Below are 16,964 nucleotides of genomic sequence, written 5' to 3'. Positions count from 1 at the left end.
GCGTGGCCAGGCTGGTGGCCATGGTGGTGGTGCTGCTGGAGATGGGATCCATTTTCCGGTGCTTCCGCTTGCCACCGGAAACACCTTTGGCCTGATGTTGCTGGTGTTGTTGCTGCTTGTGTTGCTGCTGCTTTTTGCCCCCAGTTTGCCGCTGTTTTCCCGACTTGTTGGGTTTCTTCTTGCCACCCTGCTGGATATTGCTCTTGCCTCGCTGCATCACACCTTTGGCTGCCTCTGGATGTTTCCTCGCCCCATTCTTCTTGCCACAATTGGGCGGGGCTCGCTTCTCGGCGGCTGCCATTTCGCGCAGCTCCTTGCACCTTTGCGCCTTGGGCCCCAGTTTTCGCAGGGCGCCCACAGCCGACCCCGACCCCGCACCCGACCCCGCCCCCGCTCCTCCGCGCCTGTGACAATTGTGGGTGTCCTCCTGCTCGTGCGGCCTGCACCGGCGCTTCTTCTTCTTGTTGGACTTGCCACTATTGCCACTGTTACCACCATTACTGTGGCTGCTACTACTATTACTGTTACTGCTAATAATATTACTGTTACTGCTACTGCTAATATGGCCACTCTCGCTTTGACTACTGTTACTAATACTACTCAGGCTGCTGATCGCAGGCACAGGAACGTAACTGCTACTGCTACTGCTACTACTTTTACTACTGCCACTGCCACTGCCACTCGTGCTGCTGCTACTGCTGCTGCTGCAATGTGGCGGCCCCTTAAACTTGGCCACATCGATCAGCTCGATCAGCGGCTTGCCCGTATCACAGAGTTGCCGCACGCCGTGCTTAACGCGATTGGCCCCAAAATTCTTGGCGATCAGCTGCTCGACCCGCTCCTGCGGCACCGTCTCCGTGATGGCGTTCGTGTAGGTGCTGAGCTTGCCCAGCGATCGGCTGGCCGGGATCTGGGTGCGCCGGGGCTGGCCACTCGCATTCAGGGCCAAGTAGAAGACCCTCCGCGGCTGCGAGTGGTACGTGGAGGAGTACGTGTTGTAGTTCTGCAGACCCATGCTCTCGTTGAAGACGCAGTCGTCGGTGAAGTCTTTCTGCAACAACCAAGGGCTATGATTAAATGATTTGGCAAAACAAAAGGCGGCGGGAATGGGTAGTTGGGTAACATAAGTTTTAAGAGATCTCTAAATATTGGTAATCAATTTAATAGCACATCAAAGGAAGAATAGCCCTCCTTTGAAAAATATATAATATTTTTTAAAATTTTAAATTAATGTGAAAATAACAATTATTTTCTTTTCTTGATTCTTAAAGAGATATTTCTTATGGTGTTTCCTCTTCAACCTCTTAATATAATAGTTCAATCACTTTAATTCAAGATGTTTTAGAATATAGTACACTTAATCCGCTCAAATCAACATTTCGCTTTCTTAAGAAACGCAATTAGAAAAAAAATACAAAACCTTATAAGGTAACCACCAGTAGCCATACTCAGTAAATAGAAAAACATGGAAATAACCTACTAGACCACATCAAAGGGTTGTCTGCCCGGCATTTCTTTCAGCAGCCAAGTTCTACATAATCGTAGCCCCATAAACGAAAATAAAACTTCTTTGAATTTGCTCTCCAGGGGCGGCGTTTGTTTCTTTTGTCTATCAGCAACGAAATCAGATGGATAAATGCGCTCATTATCACAGGATGTGCTCCTATCGGCGTTGACCATCGATAGCCCCACTGGCCATAAACACTTCTACTTTATGAACACCTCATGACAGCCGAACAAAAGGACCAAAGAATTAACCGACTGATGATGAGAAATTGTGGGCTAGGTAAGGAAAATGTAAATCGAGAGTGGAGAAAGGATTTTTACATTGGCCTTTTGGATGCGCCGACTGCTAGACATCTGCAGATCAAATTCAATTAACAACACTGAATTAATTCGCTTGTCAGGCAATTAAAATTGTTTCGTAAATAAAACGGCAGCCAGGCGATTCCCTGCCTGATTGTTTACCCGGGAAAATGTCGCCGCTTAAATTTAGAAATTAATCAGGCGAAAGGCGAGCCGCAATGAGCCATCAAATGGGTGAGGGCCAGGCCAGGAGCATTTGTGGAGTATGTTGACGCCATTCGAGGTCGAGTCAAGTCGCGACTAATTTTTTGACATATGTGACAACAATGTGGATGCTGTTCCCCCTCTCTAAAACTCTTTTTATGACGCGTATTTCCAGGCATTTTCGTTTATTTTTAGTCTTTAATGGCTTGCAAGTGAAAATTGGCAGACACCAAAGGGAAATGAAGTTGTACTTAGATAAGGCAAAACTCCGGGGAAGAGGTGACTGCAGATACCCAGAACCATTAGCGCTGCATGGCCTCTCTATCGGAGCTTATCGAGTGGCGCCAGGCGAAAGGGTCAACCTGTTGTCCAGATTACGGGGAACACCTACAAACGGAACCACTTAGGGAACACAACCTAACAACAAAAGTAAAAGAAAACCTGCGTGACGCGTTCCGCCCGCCACTTATCGCCCCTGAACAGGACAGTAACGATGATAATGATGCAACATATTCATTGGGCCCCATTGGGCCGGCATTAATTGACCAAACCCAAGTTCGTGGCCTCCGCGGGCGGTCCCATTCCCCGCCGGAGAACAAATTATGCAAATTAATAAGCAAAACCGTAATGTAGTGAACATTTATGGATACGACATTTTAATTGGTCGAGACGCTGACTCACCGGGGTTTTTGGGCTTGAATTTATGAATTGGCAAACGTTTTGGGCTTTTATTTTTTTTTTGTTTTCCTCTGGTCAATTAGCCGTAGCCAGAAATCACCTGCCTCGGTGGTCACAAGACAGAAATATTTTAAGTATTATGGTGAAATGTTTGAAGATCAGTCACAAGGCAAAAGGTGCTATGAATAGCAGCGACGGAAAGTATTAAAAGTACCAGTAAATCAGGGCCCATAACTAGCGGGCATTTGAGTTTAGAAGGCAGCCATTTCTCAGATCTGGGATCTCGTGCTGTGAGCACCGGACGCCTTGGTCGCCAAAATAAACAAGACGGCCCAATATAACCGCCCACTTGACCAACTTACAGATATGTCGGCTATGTTATAGGCCCGTCGGCGGTATGCGGCGCCTTCAAAGGGCCGCCTACAAAGTGGCCGCTGGTGAAGCGCATCAATCAGCAAGTATCGCTGCATCCGCGAGATACTTGCAGAAGAAAAGCGCCAATGCGGACGCGGGCACGCCTCGGCTGACAGAATTGGCACACTCGCTGCTATTTCGGATGCGGAAAGGTCAAAGTGCCCGCGACGGCGGAAAGAAATGAAATAAATTAAACCAAAAACTAATGTCCGACGGACCAATGAAGCGCAGCCGAAGCGGTCGCATGGCGCCAGCCCAAAAAAGGCAACCCAAGTATGATCCTCGACTTCGAAACGCAGCGGGATAAAGTGTCGCCTTAATTTTTTGAGGGAAAATGAGAGGGAGGGGGAAGGGACAGCCGAAGGGGAACGGAACCCAAGGACATCAGTTGCCACTTGACGACCTGACCGCGCATAAGGACACATTCCGGAGCAAAAGGGACGCATCCCAGGACTCGCTTTGTTGCTGCTGATCGTGTTGCTTTGTTTTTGTTCACATTTAATTTTTTATTTATTGCCCTAGCCCTTCTTCGGTCGTCTTTTCATTTATTTGAGTGTCCCCTTGGGTTTTTTTTCGGTTTACCTCAATCTTTTAACAGGCCTTTGTTTGTTTTTGTTTTCGTTAGAGGGGTGCTAACACAATGAACTAGATAGACCGCTACACATACGAAATATAGTTATCTAAAGCGGCAAATTGTAATTCGAAATCGATTTCGCGGTTCAGGGAATACCGAAAATAAGGATGTCTGAACTTGTAATTTATATTTACTTTTCGGATACAAATTATACATTTTTGAATTTATTTTTAAGATCAAATATCCAATTAAGCAAGCACAAGTTCTTAACTTCTTAGCATAGATCCTTTTAAAGTTATAGTTTTTTTTATAATCATTATATGGATTCAAAAAGAAACTATAATACAAATTTATATTTTTATTAAATTCAGTTAATGGCTTCTTCTCAAGCAAAAATTTAAAATTGTATTTTCTTGTGTAATTGTGAGTCTTAGTGACCTAAATAAGTTGGTATTCTTTGTCTCCTAGTCTTAAAATTTATTTTTTTAACAAATTTTTTTTTAATATTTTTTTTTTATATCATGTAAAGCTTACTTACCGAGCCGTAGGGAACACCGCACGCGTCCATGCACAGATACAGGCAAGTGGCCACACTCTGCAGCTTGATGCGTCCCACATCCACAGTGGAGCGCTGGAGAATCGCTGCAAATGAAACGGAGAAAGCACATTAATTAATTATCAATCAAGAGTGGCAGAAGAGGAGACCTGATTATGGAGGTCTGACCCACAATCTGGGCGCAGGTGTCAGGATGTCAGAGCGAGGCGAGAACCCAAAAGGCCCGTCCACAAAGTGGTTAATTACATATCCGACACCTGGTGAGCCGTCAGAGTGAGTTGATCCCCCCCACCTAACCCCCTCCCCCCGGCAGGTGGTTAAGAAAAAAATAAAAATTGTTAAAGTAAGCAGTACCCAGCTGAGAATCCACTAAATCATAGATTCCATTGCCGAGCAAATTTGTCAACTGTACCGAATCGAAGATGCCTTAAGTGAGATTATGACTAATATTATTTATGGCGAGTTCCGCGGCGGGTTAATTGAAATTGCCGCCTTGCACTTGAGAAATGAACATAAGAGCCGCAGCCACACCAAATTCAAGTTCAGCATCGTTTAAGGTCAAACCACTTGTGTGGTCCGGATGAGGGGGGAGGGGGTTTAGAATACCGCCTGCCGCTTTGTCTGTTGGCAGTTGCCTGGCCAAAGTGTGTCAGCACTTTGAGGCAGCACACTCGTTCAATGAACTTTATGCACTTCGTGCATAATAAACATCAATTTATAAATACGCAGCTTGTTACGGGAGCAATTGGAAATTGAAATCTTAGCCAGCTGCTGCGGCAAGGAAATGGTTGTTCCTAATAAAAATTATTATTAGAGATTATGGCGGAGTACGCCAGGAACATTAAATATCCAAGGGAGTCACTGAGTGGCCACTTGAATGAGGAAAAAATTGATTCCCTAACGATATGATATGAGCAAGTAATTAAATCCTTAACTATGCGTTATTTATGTGCTCTTTGTGATGGCAGCTGAAATAAAATCCTTGTCATTAAAAAAGGCATGTGAAAATGATCGTATGCTGGTGATTCAATGCCCAGCCAATACTTGAATAATTATCTCATCTCCCAGAAACTATGCCAGCGTATAAACATATGCCAAAATATCATAAAATATAGCTGTCAATAGGTGGGCAATTTATGGCCCACATGCTTATCCCGTATATGCAACTTTTATTGCAACTGCAACTTCGGTTGCAACTTCGGCTATAAACAGCAGATTGTTTGAAAGGCATGCGTTTTTATTTACAGGGCATCAATCGCCCATCCCCTTTTAAATACGGAAATTGTAAAGTTTCAGCGAAAAGGAAAAACGCATAAATAGTGTAAACGAAACAACAAAAACAAGAGGCTGTAATGCCATTGCTTATCCGATTCCCCTTCCTTTTCCCGGTTTTATTCCCGTTTACCCGATAGATTTACTATTTCCCTCCCTCAGAAATTTCCCACAGTCACACGGAAAAATAAATTAAGAACAGTAAAGGATTTATACCATAGTATTAAATTAAATTTTTTTTAATTTTGAAATGGTCTACTTATTTAGTAAACATCAATTACTTTATGGAATTATTATTTGTATTCATTTGTATAAGTTTTCTCTAAGTAAAAAGATCCAACGGATTATTTAATTCTCCATTGTTTGTTCCAGTGCATAAGTAATTGTTCCATTTTTCTGGAGTCTTTGGAAATTGCCTTTTAGTGGATTTTAGTGGATTTTCCGCTTCTCCAACTCTTTTAAAAAGTCCTAAAAACATCTATAAACCAAACAAATGACATGCTAAGCGCGTCAGTTCATTTGTTAAAATCGAAGAGGTCGCCCAAAGGGGCAGTGGGCGGGGTTTTGGTGGGTGGGGAAATGGGGCGGGGGAGGGGAGCGGACCCAGTGACAGCCTTTCACTTCGAATGCCATGTGGTGTTGCATTTCACTTGCGTCGTGTTGTGTTTGTCGTGGTGTGACTTTTTTCTTCGAGGCTCATTTAAAAAACGATTTGTTTTGCTCGAGTTAACATAAGTAATTTTTCTTCTTTTTATCTTTTCGGTTATACGTATGTCTTTCAATGTGTGCGTTCGGACAGCGACAACTTTTAGCGTATTAAATTGTTAAAAAGAATAATTTATACTTATTCTTGTGGGAAAGTTTTCTCTGGCTATATGTTGCTTTCCCTCTCTAACTCTATCTTTCTCCCTCCCTCCGTGCTAATTTTAGCACAACATAGCAACAACAAGCAAGGAGAGCGCAAGAGAGATGGTTAGAGAGCGGACTTCTTAACTTGTGAGTGAACTTTGGCAACACGCATGACATGTGGCGCCGTGGCTTAGTTGGTTAAAGCGCCTGTCTAGTAAACAGGAGATCGTGAGTTCGAATCTCGCCGGGGCCTATGCTTCTGGGAGCATTAATTTTTTTTATGCATTTCTTTTTTCTGTTATAATATAATTATATAATTGCTTTATATAAATCTCTTCTTTTATGGTAACATAAGAGAGACGCTTATATATTGCTCAACATTTGTTAACTCTGTTATTTATATACTTTTATAAAGAACAAGAAAGGAAAGCTAACTTCGGGCGGAGCCGAAGTTGATATACCCTTGCAGAATACTCTGTAAATTATATTCTCCAAAATTATTCATATGATGCATTCTTAATACTCATAAAAAATCCCAACTTCCTAACTTTAAAAACACCAAAGTTATGACATTTCCAATCGTTCAGTTATATGTCAGCTATAGGATATAATCGGCCGATCCTTAGAAATTCGGCATGTCGGATGGATTAGCCAAATATAAAACCCATAGAAAATCCCAACATTCTAACTTTACAAACACCAAAGTTATGGCATTTCCGATCAATCAGTTATATGGCAGCTATAGGATATAGTCGGCCGATCCTTATGAAATTCGGCATGTCGGATTGATTAGCCAAATATAAAACCCATAGAAAATCCAACATTCTAACTTAACAAACACCAAAGTTATGGCATTTCCGATCAATCAGTTATAGGAAGCTATAGGATATAGTCGGCCGATCCTTATGAAATTCGGCATGTCGGATTGATTAGCCAAATACAAAACCCATAGAAAATCCCATCTCCTAACTTACAAACACCAAAGTTATGGCATTTCCGATCGTTCAGTTATAGGCAGCTATAGATATAGTCGGCCGATCCCGGCCGTTCCGACTATATACTGCGGCAAAGGAAAGAAGGGTGTGGCAAAGTTTCAATTCGATATCTTTAAAACGAGAGACTAGTTCGCGTAGAAACAGACAGACGGACAGACAGACGGACAGACAGACGGACAGACGGACAGACGGACAGACGGACAGACGGACATGGCTATATCAACTCAGGAGGTGATCCTGATCAAGAATATATATACTTTATAGGGTCGGAGATGTCTCCTTCACTGCGTTGCACACTTTTGACCAAAATTATAATACCCTCTGCAAGGGTATAAAAATCAACTTAATTTATCATATTTTTTATGAAATATATTGCTTTCAATTAAGATTCGAAATATGTTTTGAAAATGGATTTTGCACTTCTTCCTCATCAGTTCCATCTTTTCCCCAGTAATATTCATTGAAATCTATTCGATTTGCTCAGCTCATTATTAAGTGTGTTATTGCAGGCGCAACAATAACAATACGAAATTGCTTGAGGTGTGAAATAATTGCATATTGATAATCAAATCTTTTTTATTGATCAATCAGCGGGCGTGTGGAAGTTCAATCGGGCGTTGAGTGCAGTTCATTGAACCAAAATGGGAAACCCAAAGTTCGAAGTCAAAAAGTTAATGTATCCAAATTCCTGGCACGCTTCTGAGCTGCTTTAAATTACCCACATATTAAGCACGTAGTGAGTCGAGTGTGGGGAGAGAGGTCCCGGTCCCCAAAAACCACAATAATAAAATCGACTCCAATGGATGTCACGCTCTGACAATAATTAAAATGTCAAAAAATATGCCTGTCAAAACGAAGTTTCGGAAGGTGTTCGATTGAGTTATGTTGGGATTGGTTCTTTTCCTTGCCATCGATGGATCGATGGGACTCTTTGATAACCGTTAAAGGTTGCAGGCGCTCGATTTATGCAAATGAGGCCTTAATTTTACCCCAGACGACAGCTTTGGTAATGTCCAAATTTATGTGCAGGCCCTCAATAAAACTTCAAGTTGACAAAAAAAAATGATATAGTCAGATATTTAAATAAAAACCCTGCATATATGTATGGAATTGCCTTTTATTATATTTTTAATTATGCTTACAAAAAAGTGTGACGTTTTGGCGTGACATTTTATGAAAATTTACGATCACTTTTGTGGTTACTTAACATAATATGGTATGCCAGCCATCGATGGTCGTAAAAAATATCTCTGGGAATATCTAACCAAGGCATTATCCGCTTTGTTCGAACTCGGACCCCACCCCCGATTCCACTACTGTGCCACGCCGTCTTTTGTGGTCTTTTGTGGCTCTCCTAATTTATGATCGTGGGCAGCGTATTTTGACAATTTGATTTGAATTGGAGGCGAGCATATCAATCAATGGAGCCTCCACTCGATTCCCTGCATATCCAAAATCCAGATGACAATGAAGAGTTAACAGTCGCTGTCTATTAAAGCCCAATTAGTGGCACTTTATTGAGTTGTCGTTTGGCCGGGCAATAAATCTTTGCCCAGAGGCTGTGCCGCCTGCTGCCTGCACTTCTTGCTTAGATAAACGACGATAAATCAAACCGTGGGCGGTACGATAAGCCGATCTATTTAGCATTTGCAGGTGATTGCTTTTTTGATGGGAAAAAGCCAGCTACTTATGTGCGCGATGGGAAAGCACGGACAGTTCAGCAGTTCTCACCCTAAATCTGCGGCATTTCATGCTCGGTTGGAGAAATTGCAATCCGTATCTATTCCGGTATTCGCATCTGAAATTAGCACCCATCCACAAACAATCGCTTGAGTGCCAAATTCAATTCACAGTTGGCTAAACCTCGCACCCTCTCGTCTTTTTCTGCGTTTCCTTCTTGGGCAATCGAAATGCATTTTTGGGTTTCGGGTGGGAAAGGATATCCTGCAACCAAAAACCTTATTGGCCAATTTCCGATAAAAGCAAATGCGCAAAAGAATAAATTACAATCGCGTTGACAGGAGAGAGATCTGAGAGGGGTTGTTTACCCAAAAAACGCCCACTAAAATCCATTTTGCTGCATATGGCAAATCATAATGGGAAATGTTGCAATATCTCCGGAATGGCAAATCATAATGGAAAACTGTGCAATATCTCCGGGATGAGATCTATTCGAGCTGATGCGATTTGACACGACCACTTGGGATTGGAATTTATTTTCTAGGCATTCCACACGTGTGGGGATTCTGGCTTTCTCCCTGGGTTAAATTAGATTTATCAACGCTACCGTTTTCAGACTAGAGAGGGTTCGTATCAAGAGGCTTCCATCTGGGTCCAATTCATTAATGAAAAATGAATGCGGCTATTGAGAATGCCTTCATTTGATTAAATTAGACTAATAACGTGTAAAGTATGGGCAGTTCCACATCGAAAAGCATTGTCCAATCGAGTGGCCTGGCCCACCAAAGGAGAGCCCCGAAATTAAAGCCGATTAGGTAAAAGTTTTCCAGTGAAAGTTTACGACATTTGAATAACACCAAATGTGCGTTCTTACAAATTAATACAAGCTGGGAAAAACAAACGAAGAAATTATGTTAAAAATGTAAGCGGAAAAAAAATGGTTGTAAAATGTAAAAACAAACATATGTATAATAGTCAAAAATTATGTCTGAAAAATAACTTGAGCAAGATGTTAAAAACTGTAAATAAAATGTTTTGCATGAAAAAAGGCCCGAAAAAAAACAAGCTCGGCCACGCCCCCATTCCGCCTTAGAGTGCGTGACCAGTGACAGGCCAATTTCGGAGGCGCCCGCAGAGATCCCCGTTCCCCGGACCCAGTTCCCACTCCCAACCGCTCCAGGTTTTGTTTTTCCGCATTTTCTTCATGGATGTTGTTGTGGCCGCGGCTTTTTCTTGTCCACTAAACAACCAGTTGGAGTGGAAATGAAATATGTAGATGAGTCTTTAATTAATTTGAGACACGACAAGACAAGTGGCGTCGTCTGTGGCTGCGTCTGCGACAGCGCTGTCTGGCTCTTCCGCCGCCTCCTGCCGCTCCAGCTCCTCCACCCCTGATCCCCGCCTGATCCGCACCTGATCCCCACTTGGATACCCCCGCCTGATCCTCGCTTTTTAGGCCAAGAATCTAGTCTGGAGCTGGAGTTGGAGGAGGTACCTGCTCTGTGGCAGGTGTTGAGTCATTTGGTTGACTGGCCATTAGAGTCCCCATTGATCAGCGATCATTGATCGAGTGGCATGAGGCGGTCAAAGCTCTGACTTTGATCACTTTGAGAAGGTTAATCACTGGATTTCACAATGCTTAAAGTGAGTGAACATCGTTTGGGAAATTGCATTGATTGATTAACTAATCTACTCCACCACAATTATGACCTTAATCAGATCTATGTTTAGGGTGATTTTGTTTCGTTATTTATCAAGGCGAACGCTTTCTAGCAAGTTGTAGAAAAACTAACCATTATTAAAAGTTTGAATTTTCGAAAATAATTTATTGAAAGTTATAAAGCCATTAAAACCAGTTCTATTTAGATAGCATTCATATACGAGCAAATATTTATTTTTTTAAATTAATTAATGCTTCATTAAATAAATAGTATAATAATATTTACACTTAATCGAACGCTTTGAATATTTTCTACATTATTAATGTTGAATATTGCCTATATATAGATCTAAGTTAAGTCTATTCAATTTTTTGGTCTCCAAAATATTTGAGAGCATCTTTTTCCTGTAAGTGGGCCCCTATTTCCCCCTTTTTTCATGGCCACACTTCTGGAAACAGCCAACCAACCGATCGTGCAACTATCTGCTTTGCCTTAGATCTCTGACCTCTGTGCCAAATATTTGCATTTGGCATTAAGTCGATCATAAATTTTAGACCCGAGCAGTCTACTAAAGCCCGTTCCGCTCGATTGCGATTCTGTGTCACACGACGGAGAGAGTGTGAGTGTGAGTGGGAGGTTGTCAACATTGTCGAGGTGGCCGAGAGATAAGCATTATGCCATTATCAGACCGGGTCCAGACCTAGGGCCTAGCCGGGTGGGCGTGTCCCCGCCCCGTTCCGCCCTCATCCGTGGGCAAAAAGACAAGCGGGTCTCATTGTGCGCGAAACTCGCACACTTACTCATATTTGCCTATCGCTGGAGGCGTAAATTCTGTATATTTAAGGCCCTTTTGCATACAGAATCAATCATTCGAATTCCCAGAATGATCCTAATCCAATTCGGCTATCTGGTTGTGCCACAACAGACTATCACGAATCAATTAGCCGAGACGAGACGAGACCGGACGGGGAAAAACATAAATTTTGTAAGATACGCTTTGCTGATTTATGCAATCCAACAAATGGAAACTCTTAATTATTCGCCAGAGACGCGGAGCATGGAAAATCAAAGTTAAACTGTTATAAGTCGCATATATATTATTTAGCTGGCGTTGCCTGTCAAAGCCGTGGTTGTCAAATTGTTAACCGTTGGAGTTGTTGGACGTTGGGGCCAAGTTGCCCCAAGTTGTCAGCGGCGTTCCAGTGTCTGGTTAGACGGCATTTTTTGCCGGCCTTTACAGCCACAAAAACAGAAGTCCATAAAACATTTTTAGCATGTGCAGACTGGCGGCTTTTAAAATTATTCACTCTGGCCGAGGCGACAGATGCGGGCTGATGATCTGGTCGTGTCAATGGTTTGAGGTTTTCGCATTTTATGTTACCAAAGATGATGGTCCATCGAGCATTTGGAACTGGAGGGAACAAATTATTCTACGACACGCAAAAAAAGTTGATAATATATGAAGAACGGACATGATTTTGGGATATCAAACTAATATTAAAAATATTAAAAAATTTGTTTTTGCTTTAAAGTAAATTAGATGGAGCTACATACTACATATTTGAATTTATTTACTTGTTCTATATTGTTTAAGGATTAAATTTCCTTTCTTTTTATAAATCATTTTCCGGTCTGAAAATTGTTGCTGCTTTTTTTGGCAAGACCGTAACATGCTGAATATTTTGTAGTGTAGCAGCTATTATTATTCATAATATACATTCCCATTTCCAATCCCAAATATTCACCAAACGATATCTATTGTAGTGTAGCTGCTATTAGGAGCCAAAGCAAAGAAGTTTCTAACCCAGCCGTGACCAGATAAATTAAGCCGCAGTCAAAGTTCAAAGAGTTTTCCCCCTTCGATGACATTTGACATCGCAAACGATTCGTTTGTTCCCGCCTCGCTGACACACATATTATGCAGTTCCCCAAAATATAGCCAGCCAAAACGGAAATCTCTAAACTGGAGCGAGGCGAATGTGGCGGGGTCCCGCAGCCAAACTGTCGCCTGTCAACTTGGGAGGATGAAATTGGAAGTGGAGTGGGAAATGGGTCTGAAAATGGGCCTGGGCGCTGGGAGTTTGTATTTTTAGCTGTCGCCAGCCCTCGGAGACATTTGACATGAGAAATAACATTTCAATTAGTTGATCGAATGCTCGATTTGAGGCAAATTGCCATCGAGGAGCCAAAAGAGTCCCAAAAGGGAGCGAGGAATGCGGATGGCTAATAGCTAATGCCTCCTCAAATGCTGGAGCCCGGACACATTCGCAACTGATCCAGATAGCACGTGCTAATGTGTGGGTATTTGTGCGATATCGCAGAGTGTAAATCCAAACGGGCCAGGCGTATCTATCAGATACACCCCGATGTAAATGCATCTGCAGTTGTGTTCGTGCGGGGCGTAAATAGTGCAGAGCGCGCTTAGTTGCGTTCGCAATTAATTCACAGTAAACAGCAAATGTTGCAAATAAATTAGCAGCGACAAAAAAGTATCTGCAAGTGAAAACAACGACAAAATCGAGTCTGAGCCGCATAAAATGCAATTGAAGCCGCATGCGACACAGTCACTTTGCTTATCGCCTGCTAACATCGACTTTGGCTGCCAACGTCAAATGCGTTTCGATTCGTTTCGGTTTTTTGAATACCCATTGGGTCGGTGGGGTATGCCAAAATGTTTAACAGACTTGGCGAATTTAGAATTGAAAGTCTATTACATTTAAATTCAAACATACAACTTTTATTGTAGATCAAAAGTGGATTTAAAATGAAACTAACGAAAATAACGTGGAAAACTTTTCAGTTTAAAAACCTATTTTTAGCTTAATTTTAAACCATATGTATGCATTTTAATATCATTGCCAAAATGTGAAATTTACTAAAACATTTCCCAAATTGGAAATTAAATATATTTTTGCTCAGGAAAAACAGAAATAAATGTTTGCTCAGGGAAAAAAGAAAATCAATTTTTATCAATCATTCAAATATTCAAATTTGAACTTGTTTTTTTGTGAACTGCACTTTTAATCTTTTTTACTATTGCTAATAAATTACCCAATCAATGGGCCATTAGAGAGTGTAATCATTTCGGTGATTCATATCCAGGCTGAAACGCCATTGGAAAACGTCATAATTATCGGGGATAGCTGAGTGGGCCGCCAGTGAACAAGTGAGCAGATACAGATACAGATACAGATACAGGGCGCACAGATACAGATACACTTAATACCACGTTTGTTTGCCAGGCACAATGCAAAATATATTGACTTAGGTCAGTGGCTCATTGAACGCAAATGCAAATTGTTGTTGCTGCCGCTGCCGCTGCTGCTCGGTAATTCGCACTTCACACTCTGACGTCCATGTGTCCAAATGTACATACGAGTATCTATGTGTCCGTGCACTGTATCTGCAAGATACAAGATACAAGACTGCAAGTAGCTGGCAAAATGTGATAAACAAACCTGACGCCAGACGCCTTGTGAGCAGTTAAATTTAAAGGCAAACAACAGAAAATATTACCTCATCGAGGAATGGGATGGCATAAGTTATAGACCAGACCGATATATCAGCCGATCAAGGTTGCCATCGGAATTCACAAGAACTCCTTCGGAATATTGAGTTACGGGCCAACATAACCCGTATGCCGCTATCAAGTTACTCGGAAAATCGAAATGAAACTGAAAAACTGAAATTATTGACCAGTCTGCAGTTAAGTTTTATTGGTCGCGTCAATCTTCATGAGAAACGTTTAATAGAATATTCTGGGAATTTAGGTTCTCTGCCAAGTAATCACAATTTAAATGCTCATTAATTAGATAATCATAAAGATATTATTGGACATAGAATCTTGTTCAATGGACATGGCAAACAGGCAATAAAAATTCCAAAATATAATAGAGCCATAAGAAATCTGTCAGTGCTTGGAAGACATGGCAATAAAAGCGCGCCCAGCCAATAAAGATATATATATAAATATTTCGTAGCCCTCCCCGGAGAGTGAAAGTGACGCTCCAGTTCCAAAACAGAAATCAGCATTAAAATTGTTAACTAAATCGTTATTCAACAAAAACTCTCGTCCATAATAAACAACAGACTACAAGCACAAATTTAGATAAGCGACTAGCAGAGATATCTTCAAGATACTGGGATAGCATGTTTCGCTTTATTGTCGCCGCCATGTATCATTCGATCCGATTCGATTCGATTCAATTCAAAAAGCGAGGAAATTTCAGCTTTCAGCGCTGCCATCTGCCTCTGGCTGAAAATTTTTACGATGTGCCAGACTATTAAAGATATTTAGATACTCCTGGGGGCTCTATTTTTGGCTCTGCCTTTGACTCAATTTCGGTCCAAAGTGTGTGTTTGCATTAATTCGACCTCAAAATGCGCCATGAAATTGGATTACACTTGAATGTGGTGTGCCTAAACGGTTGGCCGAATGGATGATTGCCCAAGTGTTTGGCTGCCATTGTGCTCCAGTTGATGATCGGATCGCCAATGGATCCAATTCTCGCGTCCATTATGCAGCAAATTGCATTGTCATCAGACCACCTGCACAGTGGATTTACAGAGCACGCGACTTCCAACCGACGCTTGACAGCCAGTCTTTTGTATGAAAACGCTTAACAAGGAACATTTGTCAAACTCGGCAACCAGTTGTAGATGCAGATAGCCCGCTTCAGGTGGAACTGGCACCGCTTTTAACCACTTCCCCCCCTCCGTCGATCGTTTATCGACTGACAATGTAATTGTGATTTATGCAAATTGCCACGCTCGACACCTTTTGGCGAATTTATGCTGGCATTCGGCTTGAACACCTCCCAATTCTCGGACCTCGACGGGCTTTCTTCTTTCTCCTCCGAAGGAGATTTGCTTATTATGCTTGGCCATCTCAAAACTGTTTATTGACTTGGTCTGCGAAACGAAATAATTGGCTGGAGCTGGTGGTGGTGCTGTGGAACCCACACGAACTCTCCCAGCCAGCTTGTTTTGATTTCTATTAATATTTTCGTTGGAAAATGATTGTTGCACCCCATAAAAAAGCGCACAATCGTGGCACGGACAGGCATTAATCAGCTGGAAAAGCGAGCAAAAAAAAAAAAAAAAAGAGGGAAAAGAATGATCGGAATCGAAATTGAAATCGGCAATCGAAGTAGTTCTGTTTGCATAGTGCCTGTGTTTTTGCAGCCGAAATGAAAACAGCCAAACGTGGCCAAAATATCTATGTGGGGAGGCCGGAACATGCGTCAATAACCCCATTCCGAATCGATCGATGCGATTGAGTAAATCCTTTGCTCGCAGCCATCATCGCAGATGATGAAGATGCTTTTCCTGTATTTTTATGAGACTCTCGGGCTAAGTGGGCAATAAAAGCGGTTAGGGGATCTCAGACTAGTATCTGGTATCTGGAATATGCTATCTGCTCTATCTGATAGTGGACCAGACGCTCTTTGCTTATCTCACGGCCCGGCAACAGGCGTCTTCTAACCACTTTCCTGGCCAAGTGTGGCAAGTGCAATTGGCAATTGGCAATAGGTGTTAGTGTTAGTTTATGCGTGCTCTGATTTCATGATGTGTGAATGGGCTCGTTAAATGTTTGGCCAGATGGAGTGAGAAATTTGCCAGGTTGTCAGTTTGCTGTGAGTCTGCCAACTGGTTTGCAGAAGGTTAACTTTGCAACTATCCACAACCGACAATTATATTTATTTGCTCAGATTCATAATTAGTATGTTTAACGGGAATATAGTGTAAGCAAACTTTAGCAGGTCTCAATTATCTGTAATTATTTTTCACTATTCAAATAATTTTTTGAATTGCTAATTGCACCATTTAAATATTCAAATGGTAATGGTACCTACTAATAAACTTGTATAATAAAATACTTTTTTTTCTGAGCAAATATAAGAATGCAATAAAGAGAACGCATAAAAAACCTGTTAAAAAACTGCATAATTCAAAGTAATGATCCAGCTCATTCCTATAACATTCCTTTCGCTCAGTTTCAGTCCGTTTCTCAACATTTCATCTTTTACATCTGCTCCACTGATGCAACATTGTTGCCTAATGAAACACCTGAAATTCTCCGCTCGGATGAATGTCTGTGCCATAATTTTCGCTGTATTTTGTAGGCCATTTTCCAGACAATTGTGTTTAGTTTCAGTTCTGTTCTTTAAAGTTTATTTGCACTGAGCCATCATACCCGCGCACGCAGTCTACAAAATGTATAGCATTGCATAAATCATAGATTCAAAGCGCTGATGTGCGTAAATAATGAGAGG

At 41.7% G+C, this 16,964-nt stretch overlaps 1 protein-coding gene and 1 non-coding gene across 2 annotated transcripts in view; one reads left to right on the top strand and one right to left on the bottom strand.

The window, feature by feature from the left end:
* Positions 1 to 16,964, bottom strand: part of LOC108039607 (rho GTPase-activating protein gacF) — a 47,489-nt gene that overhangs the window by 2,412 nt on the left and 28,113 nt on the right. The window contains 2 exon segments of the mRNA XM_017116663.2: positions 2 to 1,051; positions 4,215 to 4,318. Of these exon segments, the coding sequence (XP_016972152.2) occupies positions 2 to 1,051; positions 4,215 to 4,318 (1,154 nt within the window).
* Positions 6,533 to 6,606, top strand: Trnat-agu. The gene has a single exon. It is a non-coding gene; the product is annotated as a tRNA-Thr (tRNA).

The sequence above is a fragment of the Drosophila rhopaloa genome, unplaced genomic scaffold, assembly GCF_018152115.1.
Source record: "Drosophila rhopaloa isolate 14029-0021.01 unplaced genomic scaffold, ASM1815211v1 contig_178, whole genome shotgun sequence".
Taxonomy (NCBI): Eukaryota; Metazoa; Arthropoda; class Insecta; order Diptera; family Drosophilidae; genus Drosophila; species Drosophila rhopaloa.
The sequence above is the reverse complement of the archived record's forward strand: the minus strand, read 5'-3'. Positions and strand labels throughout refer to the sequence as shown.